Raw genomic sequence first — 17,786 nt, 5'->3', positions numbered from 1 at the left:
AGTAGCACTTGAGGGATTAACTTTTTTCGATGACGGGCACTGCCTTTCTTTGCACATGTTCGTGCTTCTCGGGTCGTCGCAACTGTGTCCCCCCGTCTCAAGGAAAGCTGCATCAAAGGTTTAGCCGTGATCAGAGTTGAACTAATTATATATGCTCTCGATCTCTTGGTAATTCATTAATTGAATGGGTTTATAATAAAAAAGAGTTTTAGAGGCTAGGGTTAGGATGCATTTATGTAAGTGGTGAAGAAAATGCTGCAAGGAAGGCAAACAAAAATAATTAGAGCTGTGTTAACTAGAAAACTAATGTTTAAGGGCATGGGTGTTGATATTAATGGGACTCTGGTGCAAGTAAGCTACTCACATGAGCAGTAAGGGCTTGCAGGCCCTGATCCTGCAAATGTTTACACAAGTAGGAACTTAATATAAGCTGCTAGATTCTGCCATTTTGGGGCATGTCAGGTAGTAACTTACTCCTGGCTCCACTGAATTCAATGGCAAAACTCCCAGTGATATCAATGGAGCCAGGATTTCACCCCATGAGCCCCAAGAAGTCCCATTTGTTTCAGTAGGATTGTGGGTACAGTAAGGCTGGATCCAGCAGAGCACTTAAGCACATGCCTAACTTTAAGCCTGTGGGTGGGCCCATTGACTTCAGTGGATCTACACTGCTAGAGAACTGGAGTAAAGCAGTGAGAATTGGGCCCTCTGAACTTCAGTGGGATTGTTCACGTGCTTACATTTAGGCACGTGCTTAAATCCTTTGCTGGATCAGGGGCTGTGTCACTACGGAAGGTGAGATTGACAGAATGGAGATGGATTGTAGTTGTTGATTAAACAGTAAAAGGAAGTCGTGGCTGAATACATTATTTTGCAATCATTCCATTTTCTGCATAAGTTATGCACAAAATCTGAATAATCAGGGGGCTGAAGATAAAGAGTTGCAGCCCTTTGCACTCGTGCATTTCCCAGAACGGTTGTAGGGCTCTCAACGAGTGCAGTACATTTGCTGAAAATTGTTCACTGATGAAGCCAGCTCCCTGTTTTTTCCCTTCCCCAACGCACGTTGAAGCCAAAAAGGAAGATTTTATATATTAATTTTTATGGAAATAAGCTCTTAGAAATTCCCTCCAGGATTGAAAATTGCTCTGCATTTTCAGAATCACGTCATGTTGCTGAAACCTTAATGTTGTAAATAAAGTAACATTATTATCCGAAATTCTCCAGTCATTTTGAAAATGTACAGAGATTTGACAGTTTAATATACTTGATGAAACAAAACAGTTCAGGCAGTTGAAGGGGAGATCTTCCTTTGATTTAAAAATTGCCAACATATTAAAGTCAATGGCATTGAAGGAATGGGGAAGGAACGCTTATTAACTTGGGTTCTCTTTGGGGCTGGCAAATGTGCAAGAAACTTTAGTGAAAAATGCACTCTCTGTGCCGAAATTGGCGACCAAGCCATGTTTTCTGGCTGAGCAAGGCAGCTGACATTTAATGTTGTTGGGGGAGCATTTCCTGAAATGTGGTAATTGATTGGCTTGACAGTTTTTTCCACTTGTTTACAGGCCTCATTGGGGCTGAGGCACCAGCCCACAGTATGAAGTAGGGGTGAGAGAGTAAAACCCCATTTGTGGTTTACTTGGGAAGAACCTTCACAGGGAGCCAAATTCTACACTCAAAATGGGCATTTGTGTTAACTTCAAAACTGATGCTCACACAGCACAGACTGTTTCTGTTAGGAGCACAAATAATAGGCATGGAGGCTTATATGTTGGTGCTGTATCTGGGTCAAGTTGAGTATGTGCATAAAGAGAGATCATTACTCAGTGAACCCCTGGCACTGCTCCAGATAGCTCCTTTGCTTGGAAACCTTTAGAAAGATTTCTCCCTGAGGATCTAGGGTTTCAGCCCCCCCTTCCTCCGCGCACACACACACTTTCCCCTTGCTGGATATGAATTCTCTGATGCATATTTATACACAGTATACTAGTAGAATTTGGCCCATTCACTAGACACATCTAGTGGAGGTACCAGGTATATTTAGCCACAGGATGTAGGATTCGTTCCAAGTTCTACCACTTGTTTGCTGCGGCCAAAGCTCCACTGACAGTAGAGAACCCTGCGAAAGGCACTGAGATACAGATATAGAAAGAGCAACAAGAAATAGCTCCTCAAGTCAGTAGGGTCTGACCAGCATGATGCTTATGTAAGCAAGAGGAGAACCGGGCTTTTCGCATCTTGCACTAGTTTGAAACACTGAGCCTAGTTCACCACCACACTGTATCTTACACACCAGATCAGAGTGGCAGCATTTCACACTCACTTTGTGTTGGTGGAAATGACTGCAAAGGGGACAGAAGATAGCAAATCAGGCCCATTTGCTTAGCTTTGCTTACACTTTTGCAAGCTTTCCATAGGTGCCATCTTGCTAAGAAAACGATGCAATTTTATTCTAAACCAAATTAGGAGAGGAAATTTATGATTTTACCTATGCTGAAAAGCTGCAGCTCTGTTTGCAAACAGAAATGGGACCATTATGCCCTTGGACTGAATCTGCAAATACTTTTTGACAATCTCATATCTCACTCAGTAAGCAAATGTTGGTAGTGTGGGCACAAATGGGGCACACATCATATTTGACTCCTTATCAGAGGCTAAGCACTGGGGAAGAGCAAGAGATAAGCCACTCAGCAGTTTTGTCACGCGCTTCCATAGATGAGAATCAAGATGATTTTTAAAAGGCATTTGCTCAAAGTGTACAGATAGTGGCAGCTCAGCAAGCCATTCAAATAGATTCAGTGGAATTCAACCCTCTGTATGCTTGAACAACCCTTTGAACGTCTATTAAATGCTTGGTCATGGACATTTAGTTTTCCTGCTACTTGCACATGCAAATACACCCACACTTCATGCAAACATTTATTGGGACCCTGTCTTTAAAAGTTCCACAACGTCGCCCTTCTATGGTAAAAAAGGAAAAAATTCAGCCATTTTGATTCTATATGCCCTTGTTCAGCAAAGCACTTCAGCACATCCTTCACTTTAACCACATAAGTGATCACATCCTTATTAAGAAAAGAACTTAAGCAGTGTAACTTAAAGCCCCAGCTTTAATGCCATTGACTTCAACATGTGCTTAGATGTATATGATACACATATAGCAAGTCTAATGCACCAGCTTTATACCAGTGTAAATTCATTGAAGTCAGCGTTTTACTCCTGATTTACATCAGTGCCGAAGGAGAATCCAGATTCTTCATCTCTTCCAGAATCCTTTGGACAGTATTTACTTTGGGAAAGAGGAGCTGGCTTCTTCTTCAGATCTGAAAATCTACCGCTAGTCCTGGTCTTACTGCCCTTGCTCCTTGACCTCACCATTGCATGATGCAGTAAGAAGCCATACTGCTTTCCCTTTCTGCTCTGCCTGCTGGCTAAGCTTTGCAGCGTTTCACCTATTCTCCCCATTCCCCAAGAGAGATTACTATGCTGACAATTTAATGCATTGCCATTAGAGTTGGTTTAAAAATTCCAGTTTTTACCTGGAAAGTTCCACAGGGAAAAATTCTCTCATTTTCATTGAAATTTCCTACACATTCGTTCCAGTTTTTTGGTGAAAAACTGAAGCCAAAAACTGACATGTGTTTGAAAACCGTTTTTGGTTTAAATGTTCCATCTTTTTAGGGGCGGGGGGAATCTAAAGTTTTGGGTTTCCGTTTTTTTTCCATTTAAAAAACTGGAAAATGGCATAAAAAATGCAATTTTCCCATGAAAATGTTGGCTTTTCCCTTAAAAGCCATTTTTCTTCAAAATTATGTTTTGACAGAAAAAGATTAGCCAACTGTAATTGCCCCTCCCCCCCCCCCAATGAAAATGCAGTTTTTGACGAAGGGAACAAAAATCAGCCTTTACAGTCACATGATTCAGCACACCTGGCCTATTTAAATCCATTTGTTCAACAGGCTGTGAGCTCCTTTTCAGGAACAGACGCACTTTGCAGAGGAACTTTATGATAGGAGCTTCTTCTTAACATTGCAGATGTTAAAGAACAATACATCAGTTTAGTTCTTAGGCAAGCATTGGCATAACGCCTCATTCCAGGAACTAAAGGATTTCCATCCTTGTAACAGTGAGATATTCAGAGCTATAATCCAACAGGCTGTATTAGCATCCATATGGCAGACGTTAACCCTCATGCCCAGAAGCAACTGGATTTCCTTGAGACAGATTTCCAGAAGAGTTCCGCTCCCTTTTAGATACCTAAATAAGGGCCATATTTTCAAAAGTGCTAAGCACACAAAAGAGTGCACTTAATTATTTAGTTTCCTGAGCTTGTATTTATTTATAAACACTATGCAGTCTCTCTTCCCCCTGCCCCCTCCATGTGTCATTTTCATGTCTAAAATTAAATAAATATGCAAAACCAGAAAGTTGCCAATTCCCATGTGCAACCTTGCAGTAATACAAAGCTTTGTCCTTGCATAGTGCCTGTGATCGGAAGATCTCAAAGTGTATCGCACTCGCTAATGAACATAGCCTCATAGTCCCCATAAGGCAAGTATTAAACCCATTTTACAAACAGGAGCACAGTAGATGTTCATGGATTTATAGATTGTAAGGCTAGAAGAGACCATTACGAACATCTAGTCTGACCTCCTATATAAATCCGACCATAGAATGTCATGCATGTTGTGTTACCTACAGACAGTGTCACAAGTGATAGAGTCAGGATTAGAACCTCTAGGTCTCCACCCTCAAACATTGTGCACCAATTCCTACACTGCAGTCCCTCTCTATAAAAATTCCTAGTATTTCTGTCCCAAACATGCATGCCAATAGAAAAGTTTTTAAGGGAAAAAATATCCAGTCTCAAGACCGAGGAGTTATTTTACAAACAAGAGTCCAAAAGAATATTTTTAAAAGGACAAAAAATTGGGATGTTGCTTAAATGGGGAGAACTTACTCATAAACGTGTGGTTTTTCAAGCTTTCCCAATCCTTCTGCTCCATTCACACTTCCAAAACTAAATTATGTTATAACCCTTCCCAACTGCGTACATAAAACATGTAAAACTGTGTTCTATGGCTCTGTGCAGTGAAGCAAGCCTGCCTTGTTTTAGTAACCCCACTGAAGTCTAAGGGCCTAATTTAACATTGAATCCAACCCAAGATGTGCTGTCACACGGAAGGGAAAAGACATCAGGGATTTTCAACAGATCTCAGGGCCAGATTTTTAGGTGCTCAGCTCCCACAACTGGGATCAGGTTTTCAAGCGAGCTCAGCTCCCGTGTAAGCATATAAATAAATGGCCCGATTCTCAAAGAGCTGAACTCTTTAAAATGTTGCCCATAAATATCACCCCCGGTGCTCCTGGGGGCTGAAAACTTTTGAAAATGTGACCCTTAGTTTGGTTCCTAAATAGGAGCTGAGCTCTTTTGAAAATCTACCCTCAATTGCAGGTGCACTTAAAAAAAAAATCTAGTCTGAGCTTCTTGAAAATCTGGTTCCTAGTATCTGGATGTGTTTAATTTTATATATCTCCAGTCACACTTTGATAGCAGCATGGTAGGTATTGACCCATGTGGTCAATGTAGTGTCATATTTTCAAAAATTCCCAAGTGACCTAGGAGAGTCAGCCTCATTTTTCAAAATGATTTAGGGGTGCCTGCAGAGTTTAGGTGCCCACAGGGTTAGACGGCAGTTGAGCAGTTTTGCAACTGCCTGTAGTGCCTAAATGTTAGACTTAGTCTCTCTTGTGAATCCCACCTTAGGTGCTTAGGTTGCCAACATTAAAGTCTAGGTGCCTAAATTTCAACAGCTGGCTGTGCGCAGTCACCTGAGTCCCGACACTACCAAGCAGCTCAATGCCTAACTCACATCTAAGCTCCGGTGGGATTCACAAACAGGGCGTTCCCCTGCCCATCTTGCCTTCGGCACCCCAATCCAATGGATATACTTTAAGAGAGCCATAAAGTAAAATTGCAGTATGAAGTATTTATTTCAAGGGCTGGTCTACACTGAAAAGTTACATTGGCTTAGCCACGTCTCTCGGGGTGTGTAAAATCCACACCCCTGAAAGACATGGTTAAGCCGACCTAAGCCCCAGTGTAGACCGTGCTAAATCAATGGAAGAATTCTTCCGTCAATCTAGCTACTGCCTGTCGGGGAGGTGGATTATGGACAGCAATGGGAGAACCCCTCCCATCACCATAGTGTCTACACTCAAGTGCTACAGCAGCACAGCTGTGCCACTGTAGTGTTTTAAGTGTAGACATAGCCCAAGACACAAGGAAAGTGAGTGGCAAAGGTGCCCATCCTGCCTCTTTAACTCACCCATGCAGTGACTGCATAAAGCTGTGAATATGGTACCATAGATCTCCCACTGGCTCTGGAAACCCTGATGGAGGCCCATGTGTGCTGTTACTTCAGTCTCTTTGTCTACGATGGTGTCAACATTTCTTCCTACTATATTTTTAACAGAGTTTGGCTTTGTTTTTAAATGACTGTTTTCTGCTCATGATTCATCAGCTTGGGAGATTCCCTCTGAAAGCTATACAAAATAAACACTGTTTGGGCACTCAGGCATGTGAATGAGTCAGAGTAGGAGATATTCAGTTCTTCGTGGTTTTCCATTGTTTTTGTAAATGTATTTAGCATTTAATTCATCTAAATCCCTGCTTTCCCCCTTGATCCTTTTTCTGAAAACAGAATTCTTGAAGTCCAAGAACAGTTTTCTTCTCCGTGGGCTCTATCCTGGCAATTGACCTCAGTGGTTATTCAATTTTGTGCTTAGTCTGGGCTAGAGCCTCAGCTGCTGAATACCAGAAAAATGGTGCCGATGTTGATGTGGCTATATTGATTTACACCAGCTGAGGAGCTGGATTGCAGAGTCTTTAAATTGTGGATGACTATCTTTCTAAAAAGTTATGCTCTAGTTCAGCAACAAATTCTTGGGATTAGTAATGTTGACTTTTATAGTAAAGAACACCACCACCCTCCATTGTAGGAATTACCAGATGGCATTCTATGGCCCGTGTTCCACAGAAAGTTAGAGTGATGACCATAGAGGTTTCTTCTGTCCTTAAATTCCATAAATTAGTAGTAGAGATGGAAAGTGTTTTGAATCTCTAAGTTCTCAGCAAAATAATCAGAAAAAGATTCAAAAACTTGCCCTGAGAAATGGACAACTTAGTGACATAGGTATGAGATTTTCAATGAAAACAAATATCGCTTTGATCCTGACAGTTTGCCCTTTGAAGGTATAGTTTTTGCTTTTATATTAGGAGCGTCCTCTTAGGATTGTTGATGCCAGGGCATTTGCATTCTGATCTGTTTTCTCTCTTGGATAGGAATTTCCCTTGGCAATCATCGGAGGGCCAGAATGCTACTGTGGCTATCCCACAATGCATTTCACTCTTCACGACAGCGTGGACAGGTTGTTCTGCAGCAGACTGCAGAACGTCAGTAGTATGGCTGAGGTGCCAAGAGAAGAGAATTACTATCATGTCTATCAGACTCCAGTACAAGGTAAATGCTGCAACTCAGCAAGAGCCCCCGGAAGTCAATGAAGCTATACCTGTTTACACCAGGTGAACATCTAGCCATAGAGGTGTTAGCTGTAATGTCCAGGCCACATTCTGGTTTGAATCATTGAAGCCTGCCTATACCTAAATTCCTCATGCAGTTTCAGTTGTATATGGTAGTCTTTCCCTTCCTTTATCAAACTGATATGCGATTTTGTCAGTCACTGTTGAAAAATGGATCATTTTCCAGCCCAGACATGGCAGCATTTCAGGGGTAGATAAAGTGGTTCCACAGTGCTGTAGGATTCTTTGTTGCGTATGTGTATATAAACGTATGTGTTAAGTAGCATTAACATATGTGTTTTATATACACACACTATACATACATGTAATATAGAAATTAACACAAAATTAACACTGTTGTATGTGATGTTTACAAGAGTAAAATAGCCATGCAAGCAAAATAAGATGTTATCAATACAACATAATCAAGTAGTGGCTTTTGGAAATCCCTGGCCTTAAAATTCCTGGCTAGTTTCATGGGCTTTAGATTTTTCAAACAACTTTAACTATACAAATTAGAACTTTCCCTTCACCCTAAACTAAATTACACTGATACCGTGTTGAACTTCAATAAACCTCCTTTCAAAGGAGAATTTCAAACACTTTTACAAACAATGAATTAAGCCTTACAAAACCCCTGTGGGTGTAAGTAATTATCTTACAGGTGGGGAAATTGAGGCACAGAGCTTTGCCTGCACTTAAACATTGTGACTAAGGCCAGAAGGGACCACCAGATCATCCAATGTGACAGCCTGTATCTCACAGACCAGCACCACCACCCATCACCTACACACTGAACCCAGCGACCCCCACCCCTTGCCCAGAGCCAAACAATAGCTATATTACAGTCAAAAATAGAACCTAGACTTCTAGTTTTGTGCTTTAACCACAAACCATGCTCTCTCTGGCTCATACATATTGCAGTTATAGCTGCATTAAAACCAGTGCTACCAGCATTACTAATTTACTTGCGACATCTTCCTCTTAATGCTCATCCTCATAAGCATCTAGAAGTAGGTTGGTAACATTGACAATAAGGCTTCAATCCAGCAAATCACTTAAAGTTAACTGGATACTTAAGCGCATGAGTAGTTTTACTGATCTCCGTGGGACTATTCATAGGCATGAAGCTGAGCATATCTCTAAGAGCCCTGCTGGACAGGGGCCTAAACTTCTGCTCATGGCCCATTTTCACCAACACGTATCAGACTCAAAGTAGAGTAGGTAAGGCCCACTTCTGAGCATTTATTGGTTCATACCCCTATTGGACTACAGCCCTCTGAACTAATTTGAAAATCCAGAGATTTAATTGCGCACTTTCAAGATGTTTGGAAGTTCAAGTTATTTTGGGTAAGAATCCAGTAGTTCAGGCTACGAATTTTCCCATTGACTTCAGCCAGAGCAGGATCAGGGTTCCAAATCTGAAGTCTGAATACTTCAAGGCGTGCTTTGATTTTAGAAATCACGTTGGGGAGGGATATTGGGGCACCCTCCATGCTGGATCACATGCAGGCGTTCGTCCATGGCAACTTTTAAATGGATGGCACTGCATGCGATGGGATAAGGAGCAATGTGCAGGATTTCTTCTGTCTATTCATTAGGGATGACCATACATAGCACCTTCCTGGGTTATCCTCATTCCCCGTTCTGAGGTTAGGCAGGCATTAATAGGTATACGTATATAATACCAAGCTCTCGTGTAGCACTTTTCACCAGAAGATCTCAAAGTCCTTTACAGAGGAGGTCAGCCTCATTATCCCTGTTTTACAGATAGGGAAAAGGGCAGGGAGAGGCAAAGTGACTTTCCCAAGGTGGAGATGGGAATAGAACCCAGGCCTCCCGAGACCCACTGTAGTGGACCACCTACTAAGTCACAATGCTTCATATCCACAGGCAATGCCAATAAAGTAGCGTAATGATTGTGAAACCCTTCAGTTCCACAATGTAAGATGTCCATACAGCTTCTGAAATATAACTAGAGAAAATAGCTCATAGACCACCACTCTCTGTTTTAAAGTTGAATCCATTTCATGTTAATATATACATGGTCAGGGTTTGATATTTTCTTCTGAGCGAGAAAAGCTCACTAGACAGCAGACCCTACCTTCTACAGCATCCCTTACTTTGCGGACTGAATTTTGAGACTGTCCTTGGCCCTGTTTGCAGCAGATCTGACAGAACGTGCTTGCGAGACAGGTGACGCCCAGCCTTTCTGAAGTGCCGGAAAGCCTAATTTCTTTTGATTTCCATTTCAGCACAAGCCTCTCAGGAAGGATGTTGAACTGAAGTCTGAAGCTTAATCCCTGCCCTTCCTCCCCGCCCCCCATGTTGATTATGGCCAATTGACTAATTTTCAGATACAACGGGAACATTCTTTACATACACGTTTACAGGTAGATTGTGGGTTTTAAGAGACTGCCTTGAGTTAGGAGTGGTGCATCACTTCCCCACCCTATAAAGAGCCCTATACAGACAAAGACACAATCTTGCCTAGTGTTGTTTCACAGTGGGTGAGCAATCTGCCCCATCCCACCCTTATCATTTGCATTAATTTCCGGCTATTTCCTTTGCAAAGCACTCAGATGTTCCCCCGGGAGGTAGCAAAAGGTCTGGGCGATACAGTTACATATGTGGGGCCAGATCATCAGTTGGTATAAATTGGCAGAGTTCCATTTTCATATGGAGCTACACCAAGCTACACCAGCTGAGGCTCTGGCCCGTATACTGTAGATAGGCAAGTATGCACTGATGCTGCATGACACATGACTGTTGGAGCATTAAGTGCCAAGGATGCATCATTCTGTAATGCTGAACACGCTTCTGTCAATGGAAAGAGCTACGTCTTCTGCCGGTGGTGCTATTTTTTGTAGTGATGCTTCTTTGCAAACAGTGGTCCTGATTCCCTCCCCTCCCCCCAAAATGTACCTACATCTGTTCTCTCTGTACGGAAATCAGTGGATTATTCCGTAAACAGACCCCACAGTCAGCAATTGTCACCAAGATGACATTTACACAGGTACAAAAAGAATGACTGTGGCTGTCCTTAATGGCAATTGTATTTTTAAAACAGCACAGGCAATCTGTCTCGTCTGCCATATTTTAGCACTGCTTTTGCAACCATGAAGGGCCTTCAAAGCATGGAATATTGTTTTGCTTTTGAAAATCCCAGGCTAAGAGGTTGAATTGAACTCTAACTTATAGGCAACCTCTCCTATTACAATGAGACACTTGATTCACAAGTCTAATGGTACATTCAGACGGTCAGTGAACAGCCAGCCTGCCAGGCAAATAGCAGTTAAACATGCATCCAGGGGCTTTTATTAGAACCTGCAGGTAGGTACAATAATTTGCTGCAGTTCTAATAATAAAGCATTGCCTAACATGACGTCAGTCTCTTGAAAGCCTCCTCTAAGGATAAACTCTTTGGCCTCTTAAGGCTGAATTAATTTTGAGAAGTATCTGAATCACAACTGGACTCAAACTGATATCCTATGGTATACATAGAAAAATGAAAGCAATAAACCTTGTAATCAGTAGCTGTCAGTAAAATTAATAAGAAGCCACCATGCTTACAATGAAATATCTTCTGTACTTACAGACACCCGATGCACAGATAGGAAATTCCTCACTACCAAATCCAAAGTGTTTGTTGCTTTGTCTAGTTTCCCTGGGGCCGGGAATACCTGGGCTCGTCATTTAATAGAACACGCCACTGGATACTACACTGGAAGCTATTACTTTGATGGAACCCTGTACAACAAAGGTATTGTTGTCGGAGTCACGTGAAAACATGAAATCAGCTTTAAACATGCACGTTTATTTACTTGTCTTGACATTTGTTTCTGTTTGGAATAAATATGTCTGTCAATATTATAAACACCTGTGTTAAAAATAAAACACATTTGGAATGTGAGACAGTGTACAGAGAATGGTTGAATAGCATACATAAACTGATTCACAAACATTTTCATGAGTAAAAACTTGCTTTGATTTGTGGGGTCATATTAGGTAAACTGTGCAAATTTGAGCATCTATTATTATCATCATCATACTTGGCTGTCTGTCTGTCTCTCTCTCTCTCACACACACACCCCTACCTTGCCCCATTGTCAGAACTGGCCCATAAAGAATTTTATAGGCAACAAATGAGCTAGATTCTTAGGCTAAGATTTTCAAAGGCACCTAAAGAATTTGGCCATGATGTTCAAAACTGACTAGTGGCTGTGGGCCCAATGAGAGAAGTTAAATGGCCCTACATTTTTGAAAGTGCTGAACAGCTGCCCTCTGAAAATCAGGCCCCTTTAAGGTGTCTCAAGTTGGGAACCCAAAAATCACTTAAGAAAATCATAGAATGATAGAAATGTAGGCTGGAAGGGACCTCAAGAGGTCATCAAGTCCAGGCTCCTGCACTGAGACAGGACCAAGTATACCTAGACCATCCTTCTCAGGTGTTCATCCAACCTGCTCTTAAAAGCTCCCAGTGATGGGGATTCTACAACCTCCCTTGGAAGCCTATTCCAGAGCTTAACTACTCGTATAGTTAGAAAGTTTTTCTAATATCTAACCTACATCTCCCTTGCTGCAGATTAAGCCATTACTTCTTGTCCACCCTTTCCCTGCCCCAACTCCGCCCCCTCCCTGCCCCTATTGGACCCCTTCCCCAAATCCCCGCCCCAGCCCTGCCTCTTCCCCGAGTGCGCCGCGTTCCTCCTCCTCCCCCCTCCCTCCCAGCCGCATGAAACACCTGTTTCACGGCGCAAGCGCTGGGAGCTAGGGGGGAAAACGGGCACACGGCGTGCTCAGGGGAGGAGGCGGAGGTGAGCTGGGCGGGGGGGCGAGGAGCTGCTGCTGGGTGCTGAGCACCCATTTTTTCTCCAGAGCACCTACGGAGTCGGCGCCTATGCCTGGGTCCTCTTTGTTCCCATTTTTAAGATCGGTTGTGTTTGCCATTCTCCAGTCCTCTGGGACCTAGCTATTCTCCATAAGTTCTTGAAGATAATTGCTAACCATTCTGAGATTGCTTCCACTAATTCCTTGGCCACCCAAGTCTCATCTATTTACAATTATTAATATTGTGGTAGTACCTGGAAGTCCCAGTCATAGACCAGGGCCCTGTTGTGCTAGGAGCTGTACAACCCCAGGGGGGAAAAAGGTGGTCCCTGCACCACAGAGTTTACTGGCCAAGTAAAATTAAGAATTAATAGTCACATAGCTGGTCATTGATAGAATCAGGAATAGAATTCCGGACCTCCTGACTCCCAGTCCAGGACTCGATCCACTAAGTTACTTTGTCTCTTGTAGTCGTTAGAATTTTACACCATTAGAGGATCTCATTTATAATGTGAAACCTGAATTTTTTTAAAACAATGAAACCCTCCTATTTTAAAACAGGTTTTAAAGGAGAAAAAGACCACTGGAGAAGCAGGAGGACTATCTGTGTGAAAACACATGAAAGTGGCAAGAGAGAGATTGAAATGTTTGACTCCGCTATCTTGTTGATAAGGAACCCATACAAATCTCTAATGGCAGAATTCAACCGGAAATGTGCTGGCCACCTGGGATATGCAACAGATAGGAACTGGAAGAGTAAAGGTAACATGCCAAGCCATTGCTAACAAATGGGTGTCTAAAATGGCCTTCAAATGATAAGCCTTGAAGGTGGGGTGCTATGGGGGTGTTGCTGGTAGGGCAATGCACTGAGGGCCTGATCAAAAGCTCATTAAAAAGTCTTTGGGAGTTTTGCCACTGAGGTTAGTGAACTTTCCATCAGGTCCTAGGGCAGAGGGAGGCCCCCAGAAACCTCAGATCTGAATTTTGGAGGTGGTTAGAGTCTTAAACCACATCACTGGTCACAGAAAGGGAGCACAGCACCAGGACTAGCACGGCACTGAAGTTCCAGTAGTGACCAAGGAGAAGCAGCCTGGCCGAGAGAATGTCTCTTTGCAGAGAAACGCTGCACACAACCCATTTAACCAAGCTGTGTGCTGTGGTGAGAATTTGCCCCCGCAGTATCTAATAGGTGAGAGCTATTAAATGGATTAGTTTAAGATCCAGGAGATGATGAAACGGGATTTGTTGGGGTACATTTTTATGCATTTTACAGGCATTACTGTAGTACAGATTAGTAATAATAGGACTCGTTGACCGTTACTCAATGCCCCTGAACACGTTTTAAAAATGCACCCCTCACACTTCATTTTTCTTTTGATACTTTCAGCTGGCAAAGCAAATGAGAACTTTAAATCCCCCACAGAATGTATTGCTACATTCATACTTTACAATGCTAAAGAACTCAGCATGGGCTTCTCCTTTTGTATATCCGAAGCGTTAGAATAAGGGGATGGGCAAACTGCATAAACTCTTGTGGGGGGGTTCTCCAACATCGTATATTTCTATCCTGAACCCATGGTTCCCCCCCTTATCCCCCACAACCAAGGACCATTCGTTTACAATCTAAGACGACAAAGGAAAGGAGTGGAGTGGAGGCACTGGGTGGCAGAGTTGCCTAAGATCAGGCACATCAGTGGTAGAGCTGGGATTAGAATCCAGATCTCGTGACTTCCTGTCCAGTGCCCTATTAGAATCGCTCCTCTCTTTGCAGCAATTGATTAAATAAATGTGCTGCAGGTTTACACCAGTGGTTTCAATATACCAGTGTTCTACTTGTGAAGAATTAGGCACAGGCTTTCTAGTTCAAGCAGGAATTAATTCAATGAAGTCCTATAGCCTGTGTTATACAGGAGGTCAGACTAGATCATCATAATCGTTCCTTCATTTTTGAAAATCTTTTATAGATTTCCGCCCCCCACACACCATCACGCCCCTTTCTCTGCTTCTGTTTTTCAATATGTTTTCTAAGCAACGTGCAAACTCAGCAACTTTCATAATCAGGCCAAGCACAGCGAGTTAGTGGGGGTTCAAACTAGAGCTGATTTTAAAAACTGTGAACATTTTCCACTAAAAAGTTTAACTTTTTTGTGAAAAAAAAAATTCATTGAAATTTCAAAATTTGAAGAAAAAAAAAAACGTCACCAGCTTTAGATCAAACTTAGGCAAAAAGAAGTCAGCCGTCCCTAACAAACAGGACAAGTACTGCTCCAATTTATACTTTTGCTGCCACATTCAGCAAGATCATTCTATTGCTGCTCCAGGAGAATGTTTAGGAAATTATTAAAACAGAGTGTGGATAAGATCATTTAATATTTCCCCTCTTTCCATCTCTTTCCCCAATGTTTAGAATGGCCAGACTTTGTCAACAGCTACGCCTCATGGTGGGCCTCTCACGTCTTAGACTGGTTAAAATATGGAAAACATCTTTTTGTTATTCACTATGAAGACTTAAAACAGAATCTCATCCCCAAGCTGAAAGAAATGGTGGAATTCCTAAACATGACGGTGACAGAGGACCGACTGCTCTGTGTCGAAAACAACAGAGATGGGAGTTTCAAGCGGTCGGGTGTTAGGCAGAAGGATTTTGAGCCGTTTACCCAGGAAATGAAAGATCTTATCAACAGCTACATCCTGACAGTGGATGAAGCACTGAAAAGAAGAAACCTGACAGGGCTGCCAAGAGAGTATGTTCCAAGATGATATCCCAGTTGCCGTTAGCTGTGTTTCTAAAATAAAATAAAAATAAATAAATACGAGACCAGAGCTTTATAGCAGCAAAAGCTAAGATGTTCTTGGAGTCTGCTGAGGAATGCAAATTCTCTCCACTCTTGGATGTTCTTCAGGGGCATTAAGTGCTTCAAAAGGCAAGCAATGAAGGATGGAAATTGGGTTATAAACCAAGGAAAAAGCTATTAGTGTCTGCCTATGTGTGTCCTTCCCTATATAAATGGCTACAAATTTAACAGTTGTGCACTGCTAATTCTGGAAAAGGATTCCTTCTTCTCGTCCTTACTGTCTACTAGCAATACCTGTCAAGAATAACTTGAGATTTTGCAGTGCTTGATTTGGAAATTCATCATACATGTGTATGGAAAACCCTCAAAGGTGATAAATATTTTCATCCAAGCTTTTAAGAAAGTTAGTTGCTTTCTTTTTAAAATTTCCCCCCCCCCTCCCTTCTCCTAAATTCTCTGGTTGCCCTCCACTCATCCCAACAGCCTCACATTAGACTTTTGTTGGTGTGCAAGGGAGAAATAGAAATATACCTGCAGTGAACACTTCCACAGAGATATGAATGGTCAGACCAACCTTGTCTAAGGCTCACCTTAAAAACCTAGGCTTGGACTAGTCCACTGACTTGTCAGAAACTGCATTGTTGCATGGTAGATCTGATTCAAGACTGACCTTGGCTTTTCATCATAATATGGACTCAAAACATGTGCCAGAGGAGATATTAATATAATCTCCAGGAGGAAGGTGCATCCTGTCTCCAGCTCTTTGGGCTGGAATCAAGGAGAGTGGTGGGTCTCCCTTGGTGGTAGGATATATAGCCCCATGCAGAAGGGGCCTGAGCAGGGGAAAGAAGGAATTCCCAACAGGAGAAAATGGCGATTCAGTATAAAGGGATGGGCAAAAGCTCCATGATATCATCCCACTCAATCCAGCCCCAAATTCAGAGGCATACCTCAGGCTTGGTAAAGGCCCCATTGTATATTATATTCTTGCTGGGTTGGGGAAGGGTGAAGAGATCAAGAGAAGAAAAAAGCATTTCATTTCTGTTACGAGTGATGCTCAATGCCTGAGCGGGAACCCTTTGTCTTTAAGTTTATGGTCTCTACAATGGGTCCTGCCATTGGGCCCGGTGTGCCATTTGGGCCCCAACGACAGCTTAGCTTAGCTAAGTTCATTAGCTGAGCTATGGATAGTGCTGAAGAGTCAAGAAAATGCTTTTCTATTGCAAGGAAATGGCTATAGTCAAGTGATTAAAACTAGTGAGTTGCAGGATTGGGGAAGGTGGAACAGGCAGCCATGGGAGAACAAAAGCTCTATGGGTGAGCTGTGCTGCTGGTCTCCAGCTTTCCTCCCAACCTCTCAAGGGCTGTTATTTAGAGTTAGCGATGAAATAACTTTTCCTTTGAGATAACGTAGGTCCCGTATGTAACTATGGTTGTTGTACACTGAAAGGTGGATGATTGTCCAGGCTGGGGTTGGGGATGAGGGGGTTAATTCCATTATGCTTCCCTTCAATTTATTACATTTCATTCTTGAACACATGCAGCAACATGACACCAATTAGCTTTGTGCTTTCAGATAAGAGAGAGCTTCACTCTAAGGGTGTCCAAGGGCCACCCTTGGTGTCAGCAGGAGTCACACATGAAGCTCAGAGACTTTATATCACCCTACATGCTTTGGGGCTAGGCCTGGGAGGTTGTATTACTCTACAGTGCATTTGTTCATGTTAACTTTAAAAAATTCACCATAACTCCCGATGGAATATTAGTTTTAATAAAAAAAATAATAAAACAGTTTATATGAAGGGAGCTGGACCTCCTTTAAGTATGTACCATTGATGCTTTGAAAATATAGTAAATCAAGCACAGTCTGGTCCGTGTCTTTTATAAGTTTTCCTTGTTTGTGCTCTGCATGTAATTGTCTTCTTTCTTTCATCCTCTGAAGAATTGCTCAATATCATGAAACTAACTACACAGTAGTCCTATCTCAGCTGGAACCAAAAATGGATGGAGACTTTTTTGCTTGAGTGAGGAGAGAAATTCAGGTACGAATGGAGAAAAATGACCACTATGTGCCTGCTTTTCCACTCTGGTTCTGCAGTTTACACCAGTGTAACTCCCATTAATCTCAGGGAAGCTGTTTGTAACGTACACCAATAGGAGAGAGTTTACAGTGAAGCCCAATAAGTCTAATTCTCTTCTCACTTACACGAGTAGTAAACCATAAATGAAATCAATGGAACTATGCTGCTGCAAATCCAGTTTAAGGTACATGGAGGATGATAATAGAGACAGAAGAGTGTCCCTGTACCAAAGAGATTTTCGAGGCTCCATTCAATTCTAATTAGTTTTAAGTGGAACCCAGGTAACCTTCAGTATTTTACTTAACAAGCTATGCTAAAAGAAAGAAAGAAAGAAAGAGTTGTCTTTAAAACATAGACCAATAAAGATATGTTGGATACATATAGATGTTTGAAAGGCTTTCTTCCTATCTTGTAAGGAAGGAATATAGTAGTGCCCAGAACTCTTGGTCAAAAGCAGGGCTTCATGGTTCTAGGTGCTGCACATACAGTCCGAAG

The 17,786-nt window shown here is 42.2% G+C and overlaps 1 protein-coding gene across 1 annotated transcript in view; it reads left to right on the top strand.

The window, feature by feature from the left end:
- WSCD1 (WSC domain containing 1) overlaps positions 1–16,539 on the top strand; it is a 56,462-nt gene extending 39,923 nt beyond the window's left edge. The window contains exons 6-9 of the mRNA XM_024195452.2: positions 7,349–7,526; positions 11,184–11,348; positions 12,977–13,177; positions 14,823–16,539. Coding sequence (XP_024051220.2) covers positions 7,349–7,526; positions 11,184–11,348; positions 12,977–13,177; positions 14,823–15,175 — 897 coding nt within the window. The 3' untranslated portion in view covers positions 15,176–16,539. The remainder of the gene's footprint in view (positions 1–7,348; positions 7,527–11,183; positions 11,349–12,976; positions 13,178–14,822) is intronic.
- The last annotated feature ends 1,247 nt before the right edge of the window (positions 16,540–17,786 follow it).

Source organism: Terrapene carolina, unplaced genomic scaffold (assembly GCF_002925995.2).
Source record: "Terrapene carolina triunguis isolate 2854851 unplaced genomic scaffold, T_m_triunguis-2.0 Scaffold231, whole genome shotgun sequence".
Classification (NCBI taxonomy): Eukaryota; Metazoa; Chordata; order Testudines; family Emydidae; genus Terrapene; species Terrapene triunguis.
Note: the sequence above shows the minus strand (reverse complement) of the source record. Positions and strands in the feature narration are given on the sequence as shown.